General features: G+C 38.0%; 1 protein-coding gene across 1 annotated transcript in view; it reads right to left on the bottom strand.

Moving 5' to 3' along the window:
- The window catches only part of ABI3BP (ABI family member 3 binding protein), a 166,100-nt gene that overhangs the window by 67,050 nt on the left and 73,628 nt on the right, over window positions 1–25,422 (bottom strand). Inside the window, 17 exon segments of the mRNA XM_059836118.1 lie at window positions 204–278; window positions 830–904; window positions 1,756–1,830; window positions 2,813–2,887; window positions 3,981–4,055; window positions 5,709–5,774; window positions 6,158–6,223; window positions 13,005–13,091; window positions 13,586–13,651; window positions 15,459–15,533; window positions 16,996–17,052; window positions 18,566–18,640; window positions 20,296–20,361; window positions 20,744–20,809; window positions 22,186–22,287; window positions 22,917–22,991; window positions 24,284–24,352. Coding sequence (XP_059692101.1) covers window positions 204–278; window positions 830–904; window positions 1,756–1,830; window positions 2,813–2,887; window positions 3,981–4,055; window positions 5,709–5,774; window positions 6,158–6,223; window positions 13,005–13,091; window positions 13,586–13,651; window positions 15,459–15,533; window positions 16,996–17,052; window positions 18,566–18,640; window positions 20,296–20,361; window positions 20,744–20,809; window positions 22,186–22,287; window positions 22,917–22,991; window positions 24,284–24,352 — 1,245 coding nt within the window.

Below are 25,422 nucleotides of genomic sequence, written 5' to 3'. Positions count from 1 at the left end.
CTGGACCCAAATGAGTAAAACTGACAAGTTTAACTCTCATTCCTTTTGTTAGGCAACATCAAATGACCAATTTTAGAACGATGAGTTAGTCAAGATGCTGATGTATTGCATAGCTCCTGTCCTTTTTAGGAAGTTTTGCTTAGATACTTTTAGTAAACATATCTCTCTGCATACCAACTTATAAAAATGGTGTGCACAATTACCAGGTTTCACATGCTGTACTTCTGGGGTAGCAGATGGTTTCAGTTTAGAAGGAATAAGTGGTATTTCTTTTGGAGCTGAAAGAAAGAGCTCAGTTTGCAATCAAAAATTTTTAACAAGGGTTTCCCACAACAAACAGCACATGCCACAAGTTTATATTGAAGAAAAAGACAACTTAGTATGGAATGTCAAAGCCGTCTGATGAAATCAGAGTTTAAAGTGTGGAATGGAGATGATATTGAAATGCTGTGCATTGATCAGAAATAGATTCTATGTCTCCAAAACAATTAAAATTTCCACTATGAAAGTCTACATATCAGAGACAAAGACAGCACATGCGTGTGCATGAGTGTAAAAGAGATAGGCAGAACACTCTAATAAAAGGATTATGGTGTTTCTCATGCAGAAGGCAAGTTTTATTTCTCTGAGGACAGTAAAACCATCCTGAAATGTTCTCATACAGAGATATATCAAGAAGAATCAGTCTAATGACAATGGAAGAACAAGACTCTATAACCAGGAAAAAGAATGATTATGTATGTGAAATGATACGTGAGAAGAAATGCATTCATACAGGATGAAGTGCTCAAACACAGAGTTTTTCACTCAGTGAAAACAACAACATTACCTAATGTTACCCTTGGCGATTGAAAAGGACGAGAAGTTTTAGGTGTGAAAGATTCCAGAATGGATTCACTTGTTGCTGTTGGAAGAAATGGTGACAGTCATAAGAAAGCAAAGAGCTAATGGAAGAAACTCTTCCTTCATAAGCAAAACCAAATTTGTTTTTACAAGAACAACACGTATTTCACTAACATGTAGTGAACTAGTATGCATTAGACAGAAATTCACTCTTTTGAACTGCATAGAGCTTCAGAGACTATAAATCATCACATTTGCGATGTGCAGAAATTCTGGATGTTCATCTCCTCCTGCCTTCATGGCAATTGGTCTGGATCTCAACCACTGCCAAGTAAGATTTTAAGTTGAGCATTTGAACATTTTGAGTTTTGGTCCATTACTTAAGGGAGATGGCATTGTGTAAAATGCAGGAATTTAACAAAGAGGACATGTTGAACAATCAATTAGTCAGACATTAAAACCATACAAAATATGGAGCAGAAAGCTGACAACTGACCCAACTATGGGTCAGTTCAGAAGCATCGAGTGTCTGTAACTTAACCAATTTCATGCTGTTAAGGATAGACTCTCCTTAATATTTTTAACAAGGCTACAGCAGTAGAATGTCACCTACACCATACATTACAGTATTTTCATCAGCACTACTAGGCAATAAATACTGTTTTCTCAATTATCTATGTGGCATATTTTTCAAAATGCTGAAGGAGAATCACGTGACTGAGTTGCCATATGCATTTTAAGTGTGAGAAAGCAGCAATTTCAACCATTAACAGCAATCTAAATTCCAAATTCAGATGTTAGGGTCTAATCCAAATGTGCACTGGAAGTGAAGCTTACCAGTGTACTCATTTCAGTGAGTTTTAGAGCATGGTTTGAGCTACTGAATTTAGAACTAGGTAGAGATTATTGTACCTGGTCCAGCATCTGCTATTTCAGGCTTACTAGGTGTCACAGGGCTTGAAAGAACAGGCTGAATACCACTGAAAGCTATAAAAAAAAAAAAAAAAAGAGGCCACAGTAGCTATGATTATTAATTCTACACATAGCTTTTTTTGGTTTATAAGAACAAAAAAAAAATGTTATAGGTTATAACATACCTAATTTGCAATGCAGAGGTCCACCCACAACAAGCATGCCTTACCTTGACAATGGAGCAGTGCTGGTTTAGAGTAGGAGCTGAAGCTAGTGGTTAAAATGACAACTAAAACTAAAGTGTCAGCCAACCAAAGCTAGTATTACTTTAGATAGCATGGTCCACGAAGTTTAAAGCAACCCAGAAAATATAAAGATAAAAGAACTAACGCCATGGTTATAAACATAAAGCATGCCAAAAAAGGCAGAAAAAATATAATGTACACAACAAAAAACCACTGCAAATATTTTTCTGTAAAAAAGACTGTCTTAATTCTTTTCAGTGCTTTGTTTTCTGTCAAGATTTTGTTAGTGAATTTAATGTTGTATAATCTCTGTACATATATACACATATAAAACAAGAGTAAAATAAAGTAAAAAAACCAACACATCACTGAACAGTAAGAAATAGTAAGAAAGAAGCTTGCTATTCTGGCATAAACATTATAGAGTATATAAATGTGTGTATCCATCTATCTGAGAGTACAGCCATTAAGCTTGAAAGAAAAAAAACAAGTAATTTTAAGATTCTTATTAAGCTTTAGGCATTATTATTATTATTAAACCAAGATTACTTCATTTAAATATATCTCCAAATAGCCCTAGCAGCTTTTTGAGAGACAAATGTAAGATCAGAAATACTATCAGGTGAGTTTCTCAGCAGTAAGCACAGGTTGTCATGTAACAAAGGGTACTGTGTCTGTCTACACTGATGAACGTGACACAAGCTGAAGATGAGTATGGCAGGTGACCAAAATATCTGGGATGAGTAGGATTTCCAAAATTGCTATCAGAACACCAAAAGTGATTAACTGAAAATCTAATGCATTACTATTACCCATACTTGTTGTTAGCACATGAGGTGTTCTGGAAAGTGGAGGCATAGATTTTTCCAGGTCAGCTGAACTTGAAACTGCAGAAAAACGTAAATAACCCTGAGAGACAGATTCATATTGGTGCAGAAACAGGGAGAGGGGGGAAAAAAAAAAATCAGAAAAAGTAAGATTGCTTTACATTACTTTGCAAGATGCAAAGACCACTATAATACAGTTTCACAAGATTTCCAACTTGAAAAGAAATGAACAAAACGTCAAAGCTGTGAAAAAGTCACAGGCACCTATCAGTCACACCCTGATAGAGACTGCAGCCCCCCTAAAAACAGACTTATCAACTGGAGTCAATTGATCTGTGTACACATAACGTCAAAAAAACTGTGCTTTTGGCTTCACCTGCACCTGTACAAAGAGACCTACATACTTAAAATATATGCTAATATGAATTTCTACAACCAGGTATTTCCATTGCCAACACTTTGCTTGTTTCAGTTTAACACGTGTCAGTATTTTGAGTTATAGGTTTTAATATACTACACAACATGTAATTTGTCATTTAAATTAAATTGTGGTATTTTATATAATTGACATAACATAAATTAACACAACTTCTGTGACATACCGAAGAGCCAGAAGGTGAGGCAGGAAATTCAAAACAATACTGTTGAAATATTGACTGTCAGGTTTAGGATTAATTTTCCTTCTCATCTCTCACACATTCCTATCTTTGCTGTAAGTACAAAATTAATCTTGAATAGCCATGACCCCAGTAAGAAAAGTTCCAAGGTGAAATAATAACCTAACTTGAAAAAAATGCTTCGTAATGGAGAAAACTGCAAAATAATGTGTATGGTATGACTAACAAAAAATAGCCCAGGGTAAAATGCCCTAATCAAGAATATATCTTCGTAAGTGATAATGACTCCATCTAGCTAGTGGTCCTTATATCAGACAGATTAAAACCACCCAAAACAGTATTGATTCCTGTGTTTTTTTAATTTGATCCTGTGCCAGAGAATATAATAGAGTAGTTATAAAGCCTAACTACCAAACACTGCAGACAAAATGCCATTTCAGAAAAGACCAGGTAAACAGAGCAAACAGCCTGTAACTGTAACATCCTTGACACAAAACCAAATCCTAAGCTATGAAAGTATCATAAACACAATTTACCAGTCTCTATTTTTGATATTTCTGCAGATGCAGATGTTTGTGATGCGAAAGTAATATGATGAGAGTCCAGTGAAGCTGGAAAACAAAACAAAAAAATCTTTTTGGCATCATCTGAACCTATAGACTGAACAGGATTCAGCCCACTACTAAGGAACTAGGGACTTCAGCCAGGAAAAAAATGTAAAATGCACATGGAATGGATTTTCTAATGTGAATATGTGAAGATGCACTGGTGATGCAAATGATGAAGAAGCTGTTGCAAGAAACAGGAAGAAATATTCAAAGACATCAGACAATATGATGGAAAAATAAGAAAAAAGAACATGAAAATTAACTAAAAAAAGAGGCGAACGGCAAAGAAAGACTTGCTTATGACTTGCAGGACAGGATGTGACATGCAAAAACTCAGTTTGAAAACACTATTTTAAAAGAGAGGTAACAGAGGAGAGATGTACAATTTCTGATACACAGAAAGCAATTTCTTGGAGAAGATAAGGTAGAAGAATCCTAAAATTAATACAGGCAAGAATTGCAGCATCATTGGAAAAGACCCTGAAGTGCATGACACTCAGCTGACAAATATAAGATTTCTCCAGTGCCACAAAAACACACTTTCAGAATCAGTTTCCACCAGTTAGACTGAGACACCAAGGAACATGGCCAGCATATCTGGGAACCTATGATTCAACTGCATCTCAACGGGAAGATACATTAATATGGTTCATTACACTTTTAACTTGCACTCCACTTCAGGGCTGTAAGCTTACCAGCCTGCTCATGTATTGCTTTGTTACCTCGTGGGCCACCGGACTGGCCTTATACACCTGCCAATGGGAGAGAAGCTATCGCCACGAGCATCTCCACCCATCGTCGCCAAGTGCCATATCCAATGCCTTCAGCAAAGACAGCTTTTCACGTACGGCCGTTTCATCTCTACACTTACGCTTCACCCCAACATAGACCCAAGAGAAGTAACAGTCCTGCTAAAAGCACAACAGTATCTCTTGGGACCGTGCCCGTCTTGCATTGTTACCGGATCTGCAAGAAATATCGTTACCAGATGAGGTCGGCAGCACGGCCAGGTGCCAAAAGGCTGCCGGTGTTTTGAAACCCGAAGAAACACGCCGTGATTCGCCAAAAGCTGAAAAGAGGCATCGTTCTGAAACCCCTAACGTGACCTCAAAAGCAGCAGTAGAGCAGAGCATTCCCACTTCCAGGTGATGGCAATGTAAAGGTGTGGGCAGATGACAACCGGCCGCCTTGACAGTCAGCGCTGAAGCAACCGATAGCTGCACCCTTGGACCAGGAAACCCTGGGGGGCAGCTGAACCGCACTGCTGTCCTCTTGTGCCAGCCCAGCTCAGCCCTGCCGGGATCTGCCTCTTCAGAACGCGGTCGTATCTGAATGTGTCAGAGAAAGGAAGACCTGCTACCAAAACACAAAGAAGCAGGGGAACGGCAGCTGAAGGGAAAGTGCGATAATACGTTCTCTATGCAAGCTGTCACTCAGTCCCCGCAGAAAATGCTCGTCAGCAATGGAAAAAGCATGGGATCAAGCAACAGAATCGCAGAGCGAGTGTGGCGAGTGCTTCGGCAAGACAAGCTGCACCAACAGTCTTCATACTCTCCATGGAAGATGACAAGGATGCCAGGTGGCCTGGGGTGGGAGGCGTGATGGGGAGCGAGAGACGTAGGAGAAAATGGAAAAAGAAGGGGTTTTGCTAGTTACCCATCACAGTTTGCTGGGTTGCCAGGGAGGGAGGAGTGGTGGACTTCAGCCTTGGTCTTCGAGTAGCTAAGATCAAACACAAAAACCACCTTCAGGTCCGCAGATAGGCTGCTGTCACACGGGTCGTAGCAAGACAGAGCTATAAACAAGGAGACGTGGCCCTGCTTGGGGCAGGCGTCCATGTCACAGCATCACTCCCCGCAGTAGCATGATGCTATCTTTCAACTGGCATAGGTAGCCCATGGGAACAGAGTATACCTAGAAGTGGAACCCCAAAAAAAGGCAGCAGAAAGCTTACAAATGGAGCAATTCCTAATAAGGAGCCATAAGGAACCCATCGCATCGTGGACCCACTTTTCGGGACATCAAAACACCTGAACAGGCTCCTCGCTGCAGAGAAAAGCATTGCCAAAGTAATCAGCGTAGGAAGGGAATCACTGGCTATTTACCCATCACAGTCCTTGTGGTTTCCGGTGAAGCAGACGACGTGGATTCCAGGTCCGGTCTCTGGCTTGCTACAATCAGACACGGAAATGATCTTGAGATATGCACACAGTCTTGCCGTGGTAGCACAAGCAGCACCGGTTCACAACACCCCACAGGTCTGTATTTAGGGCAGCACATGCCTTCTCCTGCCAATATCTCCTGACTCAAGTGACCAAATCAGCAGGCAACCGCCTTGCCCTGGTTGCAACTAACACAATATTCTTAGAAACTCAGTAGCTAAAAGGCTCTCCATCAGCAGAAAAATGGCTAAATGTCTACTTCACCAAAGCACTCCTTACATTTCCTTGAAAGATGCCTAAAGAACAGTCGTTGCAGACTCAGCATGGGAGCCAAGAGACTCATCTTTGTATTCAAAATTCAAGATGACAGGTGGTGGGCACCTCTCAAACGCAAGCAACTACAAATACTGAATACTTCTTTATTGCAGCACGAAGAAATAAACTGCACATTATCCTATCAATATTCAGTCATAACTCCAATTCTCCTTAGAAGTTCAATAATTTTTGCAAAAAGGTATTTTCTTACTGTTATTGTCACTATTATTATCATTATTTTTACAAAGAACAGACTATATATGGCCTCAACCATTCCCATGAAAGGCCTCACCATTCCCCATGACATCTGAAAACTCCCATTCTTCCTTTAGGTTAGTCTCTAAGCCAATGAGTAACGTGCCTGTTCATCAAGCTTGAACTTCAGTGCTCAAGTTAGTGAAACAAAGAGGAAAAAATAATCAATGTCCTGTAACGAATCTATGAGACAGCTATATCACATCAATAGCAAGACTAAAAGGAAGTAAAATTATGTTTCTGCCATAGTGGACTATTTCATTCTAGAAAGAATTTTCAAAATAAAAACTGCAACTAGAGACACCCAGGCATTGCGTGACAAATTCTTTTTGCCATCTGTTCCTGCAAAAAGTGATTTTTCAAATGATGGAAAAAAGCATATGTTCAAGCATCAGAATCACGTCATTAGTATGGCAAGTGTTTTCCCAAGCCAAAGTGCATTAAGAAACCTAGGTATTGCTCAAAGCGGATGAAAATTATGTCAAGTGATGGCAGGGGAAAAGAAAAAGATGAAAATATCATATTTACCCTCCACTGTTCCTTGGCTTGCAAGGTAAGGAGAAGTAGATTTCAGCTTTGGTCTCCGAGTAGCTAAGATTAAACCAGAAATCTGCCTTCAGATATTACAGATGAACAGTTTTTTTCAAAGCAGTGTCAGCACAGAGTTTTACTGAATGAAGCCCATATTACATTCAGCTTTTTTACATAAATATTTGCATTCATTACAGTATTAGTCCATTTTTAAATCAGGGCGGCCTAGCTGAGTTAGTGTAGAATACAAACAGTTAACCTTTTGGTGAACTAGGCCTATAGAGCAGAAAATTATGAAGAGGGTATCTCCTTGTTGTCGTTTATATAAATGACTGACCACTGCACTGGGACATTTGGCATTGCCACTAACAGGAAAAAAAAATTCAAAAGGTTTTGACTAAATTTTAAAATAATGCTTTTCATACTTAAGTATTGCCAAAATGATAGCAATTATGATGGAATCACTGTTTACCCATCACTGTCCTCGTGGTTTCCAGAGAAGGAAAAGATGTGGGCTCCAGGACTGGTCTTGGGAGAACTAAGATCAGAGATGAAAACTATCTTGAGATGTTATGGCAGTCTCTCTATGCATATGAAAGCATCACTTTAATCATACCCAAATAAATCAGTATTTAAATTGTGGTTTCTCCAGTACACTTCTACCAAAAAAAAAATACCATATGTCAATTTTTTTTTGTCACTCTGTATTACCAAAAAACCCCAATCACAGGCTAAACACTGCTCCTACTAGACAATAATGGCAGTCATGATGTTTCAGAGCTGCCTTTTAACTGCAATAAATGACAGATCTCAAAATCCATTTTCTAGCATCAAACAATTATTTTTAAACTATAAATTGAGAACTAGTCAACGAATAGGTAGCTAGAACACCAGCCCGCATCAAAGATACTGTCAAGTTTGGGAAATGACCACCTTATATTTAAGCTGAAAAATAATTAACTAGCTCTGATTACTATATTTTTCACCACCCTTAAAACCCTGAACTTCAGGGCTAAAATAATATATGCCTGGAAAAAAAGGAAACAATAGCTTCTCTGCAGAAAAATGCATACAGGTGAACTTAATAAGGGTTTCCATCAAGAGTTGAGCCAACTACTAGAAGAAAAAGAACTTGTGCTTTCTCAACCAAAATCTGTAAGAATCTCTAATGGAACAGCATCTCCTTAATTTACAGGAGCAAGTTTTCATCCTGAAGAGGTATGAAGCACTTCAAACAGACAGAATCTCATATCCACACGGTTAGACAAGCATGAGCTAAGAGTCACATTTATTTTCCAGAATTTTGTGAACAGATATGCAGATGACAACAGTGAAATGCAAAGATCATGATAAAAATTCCTTTACTTGTATAAGAATGTATTATTGGAAAAAAAGAGACGAGAGATTGATAAAAGCATAGAGCAAATTCTTAACACAAGCAGAAGAGAGGTCAAATAGTAGATGCCTCAGAAAATGGAATCAAAATTTTGAAACTGCCATCACACTTGCAAGAATACATTATAGGAAAAATGGAAGGGCACTAATTTGATGGACCAAAGAGAAAATTCCGAACACGGAATTCTTGTTCTGAAAGTACTCCAATAGACTCCTCTGGTCTAAGCAAACAAAATCCTTTGAAAATGCAATAAAAGTTTGTAGAGTTGATTGACAGGGGGATGGATTGAAAGAGTTTCAGGAATTTCTCCCTTTCAATGATCCATTTGACTACACACGTCTCTGTGGCTCTGGGCTATGTACTGCCCTCTCCATCGTCATTCTGTTTGCTGAAAAATGGGAATAACAAGAGCTCCAAAAATATGTTTTCTGAATTACCTAGCCAATGTTTGCACCTTTATTAGCACTGAGTTGAAGAACTGTTAGACACAGCAGTTAAGATGGCAAATATAAAACAAGAGTACCTACTTGTTAGTCTACAGAGGAATACTATAGAACACTTGCAAATATCTATAGGGGTCTGCAGTAGAAGACAAGGTTCAGAGTATACCAACAAAAGGAGAGTTCCCATGTTCAGCATTAAATTTGTCCTACAGAGGAAGGGAAATATTAAAGAAATTGGCTTGATTCTTTAGGATACATGCAGAAGGCCAACAAACGTTTTACCTGCCCAAATAAACATGTATTTCTTTTTCTCCTAAATGTATGTGGACTACCACGTCTTGAGCTATTAAAAAAGCCCCTGAACTTGGGTTTGCAAGGTCTACTGTGCTTTCATCTCCCTAGCAAGACTTTTGTCACTACTGCATAGTTTGAGTCCTCCTTCATGAGAAATATACTTGAATAATCTACACAACTTTAGTATTTACAACTTAAACAACTTTTTAACTGTTTTAAAACCACAAGTGAACACGAACAGTCAACAGAAAATAAATCTACAAAGAGAATTCCCTAAACACATCACACACAACCCAAGATTGTAACTGACCAGGAAGATGTCTTAAACACCGATAACCACAAAACTTCACTATAGTAATAATAAAGTAAATATAAAATAAAAAGCCGTATAACTTCAAGCAATACAGTAGTTATCTGTATCAGGACACTCTGCATATAATGGAAAAGTTAAAGTTCAATTACCAGCCTTACAGTATTTCACAGGTGCAGAAGTGCCCAGGACAATATACTGTAACATTCTATCACATTACGTAATATATAATTGGTCAATGGCAATTATGGGTATCAGTACCAATTAGTATTGCAAAAGTGAACTAAGAATTAAAAAAAAAAATCATAATCCAGCATTATAAACATCATATCCATTGCCTTAAACGGAAGTATCACCCAATGCAGAATTTTTATCTTGCAGTTGTTCTTATCCCCAAAGCAAGGAAAATGAAAACAACATTTCACCAAAAGCACAGCGGGAACTCTTCTGATAATTCCTCACTGTCAAGAGCACTCAGTTTGCAAGAAATGGCATTACCAGATTGGATTGATGGTATTTCTGGGACTCCAGATGCTTTAGACATGAATTGTGAAACTATCTGTGTTTCATTAAGAGCTGGAAAGAAATTCTGGATTTAAAATGCTGAGGAATCTCAGTGTTGCTGGGATAGCACAACACACTACCCAGCACAAGCTGTGTTGTTCAAGATGATGTAGCTGCAAACACAAGCAAGATACTGAATGGGTACAAGTCCTCTCTGTATTATGTGAATAAAGAGAAAGATATGCAGGCCAATATGGTGGCAACAGTATCCAGTATCTGATGCTAGGCAGAACTCCTCAGAATCATCATCTTTTACACTTTCTGAAGTTTAAATTACACTAACAGAAAAATGAAATTGTTACAAGTTGGAATAAAAGACTGGTCCTTTATCACTTTGTACCAAAAATGCTTTCTAGCTGCTGATCAAGAAGTGACTGACACAGAAAAGTTCTTTAACAGGCTTGCCATTTAGACTTAGAAGCAAACGTATCTGAAGGTTCAGAGCAGAAAAAAGGAAGCAAGTGGCAATGTGATGAAACCTAAAATGGAATCCCACATTGCTTACCCATCACTGTTTGTCTAGTTTCTAAAAAGGATGAGATGTAGACTTGAGGACTAGTCCCTATGTAGCTAAATCAAAAATGAAAGTCATCTTGAAATAGGCAGTCCCTGCACAAGTGATAACACTGTGGTTTAAAAGCAAAAAGTAAGTCTGGATTGAAAATATTGTTCATTACCTGAGTAACCAGATTAGTTTTGTGTGCTGTGTAGCTCCGTAGAGCACAATAAATGTGAAGTCAACAATCAGTCTTCAAGAAATGAGGAAGAGTTCAAACAGACTTGAAGAACCTTGGCAAGTAAACGTTTGCTAAAAACAACTAATAAACAAGCGGCCAACTAAGCAATAGGTTTTTAAAAGAGATCATTAAGATCACTAAGAGACCCACTCTAGGGGAAATAACAGGTAAGCAAGTATTTCACTGCAGTCCTCATTGTGTGGCTAGGCTTTCTCACCTTCCTTTAGTTGAAAGAGCCTTCTAATCGCTCTCTTCTTTCTCCCTTCCTCCCCTCCCCAACACACACACGCAAAACTAAAAACCAGAATTCCTTAGGTTATTCCAAGGCAACCTTTAAAATATAAACAACTGTACATGCTAATGGTTCTTATCTCACACCAAGCCTATGCCTAGAATATGTTAAGTGAACATTATTATCATATTTAATCACATTTTTATCTCTCCTTGAAATCTAGGACTTATCTTCGCATGGAAATGTCTATTTTGAATTCCAGACTAGATCAGACATGATTTTCTCCATTCTCCCAAACATTGTAAGTGTTGGGAAATTGATCCCTCTGATTTGAAAAGAGGGCAGTGTAACTTTCTTTATAGGCAAAGCATGCGGAATAAAGAATTGAACTTGGATATGCTATTATATCAATATATAGAAAACCATTACTGAAATTTTCTGTTAAGGCACTTGATCTTAAGTTACTGCTCAGTATGGAAGATGCATTAATAATAAATACTGATTAATACCTCTGAAGAATAAATGCATAAAACTTAACTCATCTCCATTTCTTGATTTTAAGAGTGTTTATCTGGAATGTGAAACTTTGCCGTTAACCTGCAACTACAGGCAGCTGGACAGCTACTAAAAGTTTCCTGTCAAATACCCATTTAGTCCACTTTTTACTGCAAGGGAGTTCTGGCAACAACTTGAAATAGACTTTGGATGGAATTGTCATTATTGGAAGGAAATGAAATATTTCTTGATGCAGGGACAGTAAAACAAGCAGAACCTTGAGCATTAATAAAACTCAATTTGATCAGTGTAATTTTGTAAGGCATTGGTAACTTTTAGTTTATTTTCTGAACACAGGAAGTAGAAGAATCCTAAAGACTAAACGTTGGCAAGGAAGAACAGGAAAACTATATACTTTAGATTACTGTATACTAATAAGTGTAACTAATTTAAATGTCAAGAAAATACCATAATCCAATCAATTTAATTTTACTGCAGTCTGGTATAACAAGTTTCAAGGGTGTTTGAAAGCGTCACATCTACCATATAAGCACCAGCTCAAGACCAATTTCTTGTAAATATTTTCTTTAATTACAATGTTGTGCAGTTTAGTTTAAAAAGTCGTACTCAAGCAATACAGCAATATATGTGATAAGCATGCTTTTATTTCTATTAGCCTTGGACCTATGCTGTCTCACTTACTGGCAGCAAAATGTCTAACTTAGATAACTGCTTTAAATATATTCAAATGAAAGGAATTCAGGGTCCATTCTCCACTATTTTGAAGCTTACATATTCATTGCTATTGATCCTGTTATTTCTATGGGACTTACTCAACACTTCCAATGATTAGAAAAATTTCATTCAGGGATTTAAACAAAACTTACATAAAACTTTCACTCTTACCCATTTGCAGTATTGCAACTGAAAAAGAGAACACTACTGTATGTAGTAAGACATGTCAAGCCTATTATCATCAAGCACAGCAATACATATTTGTAAATATATTAGGAATGTAGACTAAAACTAGAAAAGAGTATTTACTGGTTTAGAGCATCATACAAAATTTCCTAAGTTAGTCTGGTATTTGAGAAAGCAAATTAATTATGACAGTTCTGGAGTTGTTCTGATTCATGTTAAACTTAACTAACAATATACCAAAAGCATGAAGAAATCTCTGTGAGAATTTCTATTTAAAATCACATTTTCAAGTATTACCAGGTACAGCCGATGGCATTTCTTGGATGCCAGATGTTTCAGATCTTGAAGAAATGTGCTGCTTTTCACCAAAAGCTGAAATAAAATCTGGAGTTAAAATGAGAAGTGACTTCAGAGCCACAGTACTTGGACAGCAGCTGTTGGGCAGTTCAAGACAACACTTATGTGAGATCAAGCAAGATGGCAGCAGCTTTAAAGATCAGCTGTGAAATGAGGTGTAACATAAACACTGAAGCTGGTGGTCAACTCTGGTATCTCATGCTAGACAGAATTCTTCTCACTGGCCTTTTTTTTTTTTAAGTACCCATTCTTTGAAAGAAAATCACAACTACCAGAAAAAAAATAAGGTCAACATATGCTAGTAGAGGTCTTTTTGTAGGCTATTATTTTGTCAGTGTGGTAAATTATTTTTCAGCTTTGATTACACAGAAATGGCTGACTTGAGAGGAAAAAATAAAAGAAAAAAGCCTAGCATCAAGTAGTCTTCAAAGCAACATGTCCGAATGAATCTTAGCACTGTCCACAGCCAATGGAAGTGATGGCAAGGGATGGAAAAGCTAATGGAATTACATGCTATTTACCCATCGTGCTCCCTCTGGTTTCCATGGAGGGATGAGATGTGAATTTCAGGCCTGGTCCCCGGGTAGCTAAGATCAAATATGAAAACAATCTTGAAACAATGAGTGACATCAGTTTTTAGATAAGGTGATCTTTGGCCCTTTATTAGCAGGTCCAAAAGGTCTACATTTATTTTAAATTTCTTGTACACATACTTCTAACTGATATTCGCAGTAGCCTACTCTGTTCTTTGTCTTGTGGGTTGGGGTTTTTTGATACGTAACATCTAATTTTGAGGCATTTACTACAAGGCCAGTTGTCTGCATCTGATTTTAAAATTCTATCCAATAGCAACAACTGACAGCAAACCCCTTCTCCGCTCCACTCTAGTTTGGATGTTCCAGGTAAGTCTTTTAAATAAGAAGCTGCAAATGCCTAATGTTATTTTGATACAGCGTGCCTTCACGGTAGAAATTAGGCATAAAGTAATGAATCAGGGCTTAATTCGACCTAAAAACATCACTTTATGCACACAAGTTGGAAAACGTATGCATCTGGCATGGAAAAAAGCCTGTGGATGACCTCTTTAGGCAAAGATACAGAGTAAATTAATAGCTCAAGTTACACGAAGCATTGTCTTGTCTGCACACAAAACCTTACTACTAAACAAAGTTAGAAACATTATCATTTAGTTTATAAACACACCTGATGCAATGTGGGATACGCATTAAATCCAACTAGCCTGCATTTTAAAAAGTCATGTGGGAATGGTTCACTGCATAACAAAAGTATGTGGTATCAACCTAAAGCAGTATCACAGACTCAGTGAAACACAGCATAATTGAGGTTGGAAGGGGCATCCAGTATGCTAGATACTGAAAAAAATTCCATCAAATGAACATTCACAGTGCAAACAATAAACAGCATGAAGTTGTATAAAAGTTTCAGCTTTAGAAAGAAAGAAACCATTCCATTCCCAGAGAGACAAGAAAATTGTCAGAATCATGAATATTAACCTAACCACACTAGACATGTGTTCTGTGAAACATGAACTGTTGCGAAGCTTTAGAATTCATCCTAAAACCTGAAATAAAAGAGGCTGAAGAGTAAGTTTTCACAATCAGAAGCCAGTAAAAGAAAATATATTGGTGCTTGTCTGAGAAATTATATTAGAGATTAAGAAAACATTGTAATCATACACCTAGTTACACTTTACTTGAGTCAAATATAACAGGTTGCAAAGGTATTTGAACAGTTACTGTAAAAAACCCAAATACCATGTTCAGCTTGAACCTGTCAAATCATCCTTTATCACAATAAATATTTCTGTAATCATAATTTTGAAGCAAAAGATTTTAGGGAAATTGCACTGCACAAATACAGTATTACGAGTGACAAAAGTACTGTTATTTATTAATTTATTTAGAATAACTATCCACTGGTTGCTGCTGGTAGTTATACTGATTTCAGGGAATCTCTTGATATGGCACTTTTGCAAAATCAGGACAGCTGAAACGGGGCAGAGCTAAGTATCGATGTAAATCAGTAATTATAGTATAAGGAAATTCATGTTTAACCAAAGTACAAATAAACAATGATAAGCTGAGTAATCTCTATCCTTAAAACTTCCAGATGAATTATAATTTGTGTGTAATAGGAAATTACAAAAAAAAAAAAAAAAAATATAATACTCCACTATTCTGTGTCATAAAAATCCTAAAAGCCTACTATTTCAATGTTGTTATCCCAAATGCAGCAATGTACCACCTTCTTCCTGTAATAATATTAACCCCAAGGCAAAGAAAAGTAAATTAACAATAGAACCAAAAGTATAAGGACATTTCTTGCGAGAATTCCTAACACTAATAAAATCACATTTTCAAGAAATGTCATTACCAGATTTTGTTGATGGCATTTCTGGAATAGCAAACGTTGTGGATCTTGAAGAAGTAGGCTGTGTTTCATCAGAAGCTGAAAAGAGAATCTGAGTTTTAAAAGTTGCAGTGACATCAAAGCCACTGAAATACCACAGTGCCTAGGTGGCTGAAGCTGTTCTGTAAAAGGAAACAATGATACAAATAAAAATCAAGACAGTAAATGGCTGAGTCAGCTGTAGGATGACTGACAGACAAACAACCAAGCTGATGTCTCCTATGGTATGAATACAACATGAATCCGATTAGAGTGGTATTCTCGTATCTATTACATTTCAAGACACAGAATTTGAATCTTTTCTAAGAGCTTAGGTAGAGAAACACTCAAATAAGAACTAAACCTACATAAAACTACTTACAGTAAAATATGGGTATGTTCCTCAGTTATTCAGTCTGAGCTTTCTACTTGCCAATAAAAAGAAACAGTTGAGATGAAAGTATTGCACGACAAATCTGAGACACATGTTTTCTTTAAAGATAATGAGTTCTGGTCTTACTACAGTCCAGGGCAGTGATGAGAAAGTGGAAACTATATATAGTGCAAGTATGTGCTATTTACCTATTGCTATACATCTGGTTACCAGGTAAGAAAGAGATGTTGATCAAAACTTGTCTCTGGGAAGCTAACAAAACAGCTAACAAAACAGAAGAAGTCTTGAGATACTGAGACAGTCTTCACACAGGTGGTATCAAAACACTTTCCTGAACATAGTCAACAAATTCATCTTTTGCCCAGGGATCAGATTTTCCCCACAACAGCCACAAAGTTACTTTGATATAAATCGGATTATTGAGAAAGACCATCCTTTGGTGGAAAATGGCTTAAAAAATCTTTATGTTATTATGACAATATTTTAATGAAAACACAAATGCAACAACAACAAAAAAATCAGATTCTATTGGATCACTAAGACCACCGTATCTGTTAGAAAAATTATGCAGCTGGCATGAAAGAAACATGGTCTATTTCTACGGGCAGTGGTATATGAAAAACTGAAGAGTAGGTGCTCTTGATGTTAAGAACACTCATGACTGACTAAAAGTCGAAGGACAAGTAGTAAGAACTCTAAGTAGGCAATTCTTTACATCAAGAGAGAATGCTGTGGTACTTCTGACAGAACATGCTGCAGAGAGCAGTAAAGTCACACTTGACTAGCTGCTATAAGTTTTCCATCTAATGAAGATAGTTTGATTTGACTGAAATGACCTTGGATAAAATACAGGTCTCAACTTTAAAAGGAAACAAAAATATTGCATTCACACAGAGACAGGATAACTGTCAGTACCACCCATGGAGTATCAACACAGCTGCATCATGTTTGTGTTCAGTGTGAATTCTGCAATAGATAAAAGCTAAGACATTTCTAAACGTATTGTGATGAGAAACGAAAAGGACACTGACCAAAGTGTAACAAATACGATGAGGGAAAACATGAACAGTGGATGTATGTTGTAACAAGCTAATCTCCAGATGACAAAAAAGGTTAATGATTGTTTACCCAATTCCACTTCACTGTTGTCAGATGTAACAAGTTTGAAAGGTTCTTGAATAGTTACTGTAATAGAGAAATATATCAGTTTCGTGTGTTAGGATTTTAGATCACATTGCCTGTCACAAATACATTGCTAACAAATTCACCTTTTCTGTAGCTACATTTACTATGTTGCACTTAACCAATACAGCCACAAACGCAAGAAGCTGTCCAATTACTAAGTTTTAGAATTATTAAACTGAAAAATAATCAGCACTGAGCTAGAATGTATAACTTGAAAGGACCAAAAATTTACAGCTGTTTTACACTGAAGATGTCAAGGTCTGATACACCACTGCTTTGTACCTTGGGCAGCTACTCATCCCTGCACACAGTGGATAACCAACCAAAGTGATTTCAGAGCAGTTCACCCACCTGTTCTACTAATTCTACACCAACAAAATAAAAAAAGTACAAAAGTGCAAAGGAGTAGAATTAATTTTACATTATTTGAGATTTATATTCTACTTTAAACATCCTGACCAGAGAAATACAGCTTTACTATTCCTGAAGTATTTTACAGTTTACACCACCCAGCACTTTTGAACCTGTGCACTTAAAATTAAGGACCAAATCCCTCCTGAGACTCCTAATACTGTGTCTATAACTTTAGTAAATGTGGAGCATCCACAGTCCTCTGTTTCCATATAATCTATGCGTGTTCAACAATTCTATAAATAAAGATATTTCAATCAGGTCATAAGATACACGTCTTTGACACACAAGCATTCTTTAGCACTTATGTAAGTCCATTCAAAAAGATTAATGCTCATTGCCCATACAATACTGAACACCACTTGTAAATATATCAAGAGGAGACGAAGAAGTAGCTTCAACTAATTTTTCACTCAGAAGCCAGCTAGTATATGCTTGCTTTGCTGTCTCAGCACAGTATACTGCAGAATCAAGACAACCGATTTTAAAGTTGGTCCCCAGAAAGAGAATGATGTTTGATATAATGATGTAATAAAATATCACTTGCTTAAATCATCCTAGCATGAACAGAAACACAGATGAGAACCTCACGGCAACCCTCTATTTCTTTTTCTGACCACATTCTGGGAAAAATATCAGGCTCAAATACAAATGCACATATTCTGCCTAAAACCCTATGTTCTCCATAAATACACAGGGAGAAGTAATAAATTATTAGCAGAAATAACTGAAAAAATGATTTTAATACCAAAATGCTGTACTGCAGCCATCTTTTGAATATCAGAGACTACTTTAAAAAGTTGTAACAGGAAACAAATGTTCAACCAGCAAATCTCTTTCTAAATTCCGCCCCATTCTCCCCCCCATAACACTTCAGTAATATGATGCAACCCTGAAACAGCCAGATCATCTCAGGATCACTTACTTGAGGCTAGAACTGCTGGACAGTGGCAGTTATTACAGATAAGATGAAGCCTTAATGAACTAATGAAAGACCACTGCAGGCAACATTAAAAAGCTAGGACAAATAACAAACATTGGAATAGTACTACTTAAATATCAAGAAAGACCAAGGATTGGAAATAAAACAAGGGCCATTTACCAGTCTCTCGCTCTGACATTTTTGCAGATGTAGATGTTTGCGGAGTGGAAGTAACATGAAGAAAGTCATGTGAGGCTGGAAAAAAAATTGGGGCTTATTATTTAAAAGATATATGAACCATCACACCATGACATCATCTGCAACCACGGACTCGATGGTTTAGTGTCTGAATAATAAGGAACTGAAGAAACATAAAAATATATTCTGCAAAATAAGCAAAATTTAAGAAGAAATAGGTTAATATGAAATATGTGTAAAAACACATAAATATGATGCAAAAAATGAAATGCAATGTGAGAAGTAGAATGGAAAAAAATTCCCATGAGGTTAGTCGGAATGTAAGACTGAAAAAGCACAAGAACACTCGGCAAAGGGAGGCAAAGAGAAAGCAAATTTACGAGATGATGATACTGAAACAAATCCAATTAAAAAATTGGCAAAAATAAAAGGATGTAAAAAGTGATCCAGACAACATAACCCAGCAGGGAAAGAGAAAGAAATATCCTCAGCCCAGCCAAATTTGTATGTTTTTGTTATAATTACAAGTATCTGATTTCTCCACTGTAAAAACAAGAAATCTAAGAAAAGTCCTTTAAGTAATGCAAAGCAAGAAACCTAACTTCCCTGGAAAAGACCCTGAAGTGCAAGACGCGTATCAGCTGATACGAAAGCAAGACTACTACAGACAAAAGCGCCACAGCAACATTGCAAGAAAATATGGTTCATTACACTTTTAACTTGCACTCCACTTCACGGCTGTAGGCTTACCAGCCTGCTCATGTATTGCTTTGTTACCTCGTGGGCCACCGGACTGGCCTTATACACCTGCCAATGGGAGAGAAGCTATCGCCACGAGCATCTCCACCCATCGTCGCCAAGCGCCATATCCAATGCCTTCAGCAAACACGGCTTTTCACGTACGGCCGTTTCATCTCTACACTTACGCTTCACCCCAACATAGACCCAAGAGAAGTAACAGTCCTGCTAAAAGCACAACAGTATCTCTTGGGACCGTGCCCGTCTTGCATTGTTACTGGATCTGCAAGAAATACCGTTACCAGATGAGGTCGGCAGCACGGCCAGGTGCCAAAAGGCTGCCGGTGTTTTGAAACCCGAAGAAACACGCCGTGATTCGCCAAAAGCTGAAAAGAGGCATCGTTCTGAAACCCCTAACGTGACCTCAAAAGCAGCAGTAGAGCAGAGCATTCCCACTTCCAGGTGATGGCAATGTAAAGGTGTGGGCAGATGACAACCGGCCGCCTTGACAGTCAGCGCTGAAGCAACCGATAGCTGCACCCTTGGACCAGGAAACCCTGGGGGGCAGCTGAACCGCACTGCTGTCCTCTTGTGCCAGCCCAGCTCAGCCCTGCCAGGATCTGCCTCTTCAGAACGCGGTCGTATCTGAATGTGTCAGAGAAAGGAAGACCTGCTACCAAAACACAAAGAAGCAGGGGAACAGCAGCTGAAGGGAAAGTGCAATAAAACGTTCTCTATGCAAGCTGTCACTCAGTCCCCGCAGAAAATGCTCGTCAGCAATGGAAAAAGCATGGGATCAAGCAACAGAATCGCAGAGCGAGTGTGGCGAGTGCTTCGGCAAGACAAGCTGCACCAACAAGTCTTCATACTCTCCATGGAAGATGACAAGGATGCCAAGTGGCCTGGGGTGGGAGGCGTGATGGGGAGCGAGAGACATAGGAAAAAATGGAAAAAGAAGGGGTTTTGCTAGTTACCCATCACAGTTTGCTGGGTTGCCAGGGAGGGAGGAGTGGTGGACTTCAGCCTTGGTCTTCGAGTAGCTAAGATCAAACACAAAAACCACCTTCAGGTCCGCAGATAGGCTGCTGTCACACAGGTCGTAGCAAGACAGAGCTATAAACAAGGAGACGTGGCCCCGCTTGGGGCAGGCGTCCATGTCACAGCATCACTCCCCGCAGTAGCATGATGCTATCTTTCAACTGGCATAGGTAGCCCATGGGAACAGAGTAAACCTAGAAGTGGAACCCCAAAAAAGGTAGCAGAAAGCTTACAAATGGAGCAATTCCTAATAAGGAGCCATAAGGAACCCATCGCATCGTGGACCCACTTTTCGGGACATCAAAACACCTGAACAGGCTCCTCGCTGCAGAGAAAAGCATTGCCAAAGTAATCAGCGTAGGAAGGGAATCACTGGCTATTTACCCATCACAGTCCTTGTGGTTTCCGGTGAAGCAGACGACGTGGATTCCAGGTCCGGTCTCTGGCTTGCTACAATCAGACACGGAAATGATCTTGAGATATGCACACAGTCTTGCCGTGGTAGCAGAAGCAGCACCAGTTCACAACACCCCACAGGTCTGTATTTAGGGCAGCACATGCCTTCTCCTGCCAATATCTCCTGACTCAAGTGACCAAATCAGCAGGCAACCGCCTTGCCCTGGTTGCAACTAACACAATATTCTTAGAAACTCAGTAGCTAAAAGGCTCTCCATCAGCAGAAAAATGGCTAAATGTCTACTTCACCAAAGCACTCCTTACATTTCCTTGAAAGATGCCTAAAGAACAGTCATTGCAGACTCAGCATGGGAGCCAAGAGACCCATGTTTGGATTCAGAATTCAAGATCTGATCTCACTTTTCCCTAGATTCTCCGAAAGCCTTCATTCTACAGGTCAGAAATCTTAGTACCTGGCACTACTAAAGCGCAGTGACTCTGTAGAGAAATGCCTGGAAACAAGTGACCAAAGGCAATTTTTCTGCAGAATTCTAGCACGTCTTTCAACCACTTGCACTTGTACAGTCCATCATGCCATCGTACACTGAAGAACAAGTAACTTCACTAAAGTGACTTCCTCATAGCCTCTTACCCTAATTTTGCGCGGAGAAAATGCACATCCTAACACATAAACCAGTGTAAAATCTAGTCTATGTGGTACTCATTTGCACTGCACATCTTTGCCACACCATTGCTGCACCGTGGCATTTGCACTGCATATCTTTGCTGCACCGTGGCAAGACTGTTGGTGACAGTTTTGAAACACGCACAAAGATTAAGAAGTTGGTGGTAATAAGGAAATGGTACCTAGTGACTTCTCTGGGATTTTTTTGATATTCCCAACCTTTGGAAAGTGAAACCCTTCTATTCAGGTCCCTTCTATGTGAACCTTTTCTAGCAACATTCAATGACTCACTAAACAAATCAGTAACTGTCATTTTCCCATGGTTAAAAACTCCTGTGGTATTCTTAAGATCAGTAGCTAAAGCTTTTTCCACCTATGGATAAGCTTTTGCATCCAATGTACAAAAGGACTAAATTTGACATGTTAGCACTTATGTAACCATTCCAAGTAACAGGTCTCTCTCTCTATATATATATACACAATCCTTCACAAAAAAAAAAAAAAGACAACAACCTCACAGGGCAATCCAGGTAATAATTTATAAACATAAAAAAAATTAATCTTATCATTCCAACTTTTCATTCCAAGTTTCTCAAATGTTGCAGCAGATACTACTGGTCTCTCTCTCTCCAGTTTTTTATACAGAGCAAGTCAGAATAAACCCTCCATTTAGCAAAGTATTGCTTTGTCTTTTGAGAGACTGCCTAGATGTCAGAAGAACTACAACGAAGAGAGATATCATTACCAGCTGAGATTGGTGGCATTTCTGGCATGCCAGATGTTGTGGATCTTGAAGAAAGAGGCTTCCTTTCACCTAAATCCAGTAAGATAATCTTGTGTTAGAAGGCTTAATTGCCTCAGAGCTACTATGGATAGCACAAGACTCAGGAGACAAATGTTGCATTGTTAAAATGGAAGCACAGGGAAATTTGATTGCAAATCAGCTCATGAACTGTTAGGCTGGTGTAGAAGTCAATGTGGAAACTACGTGACCTAATTATTCATACTAATGAGAATTCTTACTACTGCTTAATAATCTTAGCACATTGAGAATTGCAGGTAGTAAGATCCAGAAAACAGTCAGTGGGCCAGCCAATATAAAGCCAGTCAAAACAACAGTTTCACAGAAACATTACACAGAAATGTATGTTAAGCGCTTAATTCCCTCTCACTGTTAAGTTCTCTCAGCACAGGAAAAAGAACCCCAAAACTGAGAAAGGCAGGTCCACAGCTGGGAACCTCAATAATGAGAAAACCAAACCCAACCAACTAAAGGCAACCCACCTCTATGCCTCCGGTCCTCCATCCACAAAGATGAGTGAGTGCAGATGAGAATCTAGTTAATGGCAGCAGTAAGTGGTATGAATTACTGGGATGGTGACAACTAAAGCAATGCAAAGCTTCTGAAAGTAGCGGCAAGGATATAAATTAAAAGAAAATCTTTACAACTAAATAAAGTCATCTTATCAATTTTACCCAGTGCCGTTTCTAACAACTGAGGTTCTGTAGTAATTATGGGCATGGATATTTCCAACTCAGTAGTATCTCTAGCTGCATGAAAAAAAAAAAGAAGTAAATACACCTGAGAAATAACTTCATATAAACACATTAAGAATAAATAAATTAAGATTTGTGGGGGAGAAATTTTACCTTCCACTGCTCTGCAGAGTATTATTTTTTATTATTTATTTACAAAATGAACCGTCTTTTTTCTAAATATTTTAAACACCCTCACTAACTACTTCACTGAAGATATTATTCTAGTTTTCCCATGTGTGCAAATGTTCACAAAGAGTTTGAAAACCAATCTATATATAGTTTTACATGCACTTGTCTTAAATAGCACCTGAAAAAACAGCTCTACAGTTTATACCACATCTTTCCAGGAAGTTAAGAATTCTTCAGAAAATTTAGGAAAAATTGTGATTTCAGGAGATTAAAGTCTCTTGGTACCACTTCATCAATTTACTTAGCTCTATGCAGTTTCTCATTTTCGGGCAGTTTTCTTTCAGTCAGAGCTGGGCCCAGGCATCCCATATAACAGAGTGAACTAACTTGATTTAAAATCATTGCCTGAGAGTAGAATGCTTATAGAACAGTGCAGCAAAACTGAACTCTTGAAAACTGTGTTGAGATGCCAAGAACCAGTAGGTTGGTTATACAGCAGAGAACTTAATAAACTACAGCTGCATTGCTCAGAGTAAAGTTTTGGGCAAGGAACTGCTTTCCTTTCCCCTCCACCTTCTCCTATCCCTTCCCCATTGCCCTCACCTCTTATGCACATACTTGTTCATGTTCAAGCAATGCTTAAAAAACTTAAGCATCCTCACATATCAAAGGCTACAGGAAAAACAACAACCTATCTCCAAAGCTGTAACCCAAAGTATAGCTTAGTTAGGAAGGTCTGGCCTGAGATGTGTTTAAGTTCTTATGTCAAGACAATACATAGTAAAAATTAAAGCAAAATGTATATGTGGACACTGAAAAACAGACAGAAAGAAAGAGAGAAAGAAAACAATCTTATCACTAAAAAGTATCACGTCTTACTTGACTGTAACAGTCTTAAGCCTCGCAAAATGTAAATCTTTGACACACCCATTTGATGGATACTGCATTATTCAGGCTCTGTAAGGTAACTGCAGTCTTGCTTTAAACCTGTGCTGTGATCCCCGGAATTAGGATGCTGTTACAGGATTTGAAAAACTAACACATAGGGCAACGTCCAATGCAAGTGCTATGGAATAGCTGTCTGAAATCATCAACATGGAAGCAGCAGTAAACCTTTCAGCACCAAGCAAACAAACAAAAGGGTATGCTTCTGAAATAGTATTATTATAATTTACCAGTGTCTGGCATTTCTGAAGCTGTAAAAGCTTGAGGAGTAGAAGTAACATGAAGGAAGTCATGTGAAGCTGGAAAATAAAAACAAAAATCATGCTGTATTGTTTTGAAGTGACACGAACCATTATGCAACAGCATCATATTCTTTTATGAGCTGAAGAAACTTCTAGGTAGTATTTAACACATTACGTTGCGCAGAAAGGTAGACTGTGAAATGTTCAATAACCAATTAAGTATGACTTGAAAACAATTTCCAAAAACATGCATTAATGTACAGACACATAATGCAACTAATGACCAAATTGCTAGTGGAATCGCACAAAAAGAATTTGAACTATAGAGTTAAAAAGAAGAAACAAAAGGCCGCTCAAAAAAGGAGAAAAAAATATTAATAAAAATTAGCAAACTGGGACTGCATGGAATTTTCGTCTGTAATTCCAAGGATCAAGAAGGATATCCTGGTGCTGAAACTGGAGAAGGAAAAAGGATGACAAAACAGGAACTGTACGAAATGAAACATATAAACTGTCTTTTGTCAGACATGTGAATGGCTGACAGTCGCAATCAATCTCCCCTTTAGTAATGGATTTCCTTCAAAAAACAATTTCTTCCAAAAACATACGCATCAGGCATTACACTACTGGTATGCTAATGAACTGAAATCTTCCAACTGGCTCTCATCTATAAAGTAAGAGAAACACATCATAGAAATTTTCTAAGGACCAACGACCAACTAGCCAGTGTCTGAATCTTCAATGACATGTTTTTATAGTGCCAGTTTTGAAATCTGGGCACTTAGAATTACATCTATGTTTATACAAAAAGGCTAAAAGAAGAGCTACATTTTCAAAAGGTGTTGGAATTTCTACACTTTCCATTCATTTCTTAGGACTCTGAGTACTTCAGTAAATCAGGATATTCCACTTACGAAACTCAGGTGTGGACAGGCCTATGTAAATTTAGTATTTACTGTAAGTCCAATTTAATTTTAAAGCTAAGAATTACATGCTGTAGCCAAATATGGAAAAAATTCTAAACTACTAGTTCTGTATTTCATATCAAATGTCATAAAGAAACATGCTATTTGATACAGCACTTTCATACCTGCAGTTATTCTTCATTTATGTCAAACTGAACAAAC

Source organism: Gavia stellata, chromosome 1 (assembly GCF_030936135.1).
Source record: "Gavia stellata isolate bGavSte3 chromosome 1, bGavSte3.hap2, whole genome shotgun sequence".
In the NCBI taxonomy this organism is placed as follows: domain Eukaryota; kingdom Metazoa; phylum Chordata; class Aves; order Gaviiformes; family Gaviidae; genus Gavia; species Gavia stellata.
The sequence above is the reverse complement of the archived record's forward strand: the minus strand, read 5'-3'. Positions and strand labels throughout refer to the sequence as shown.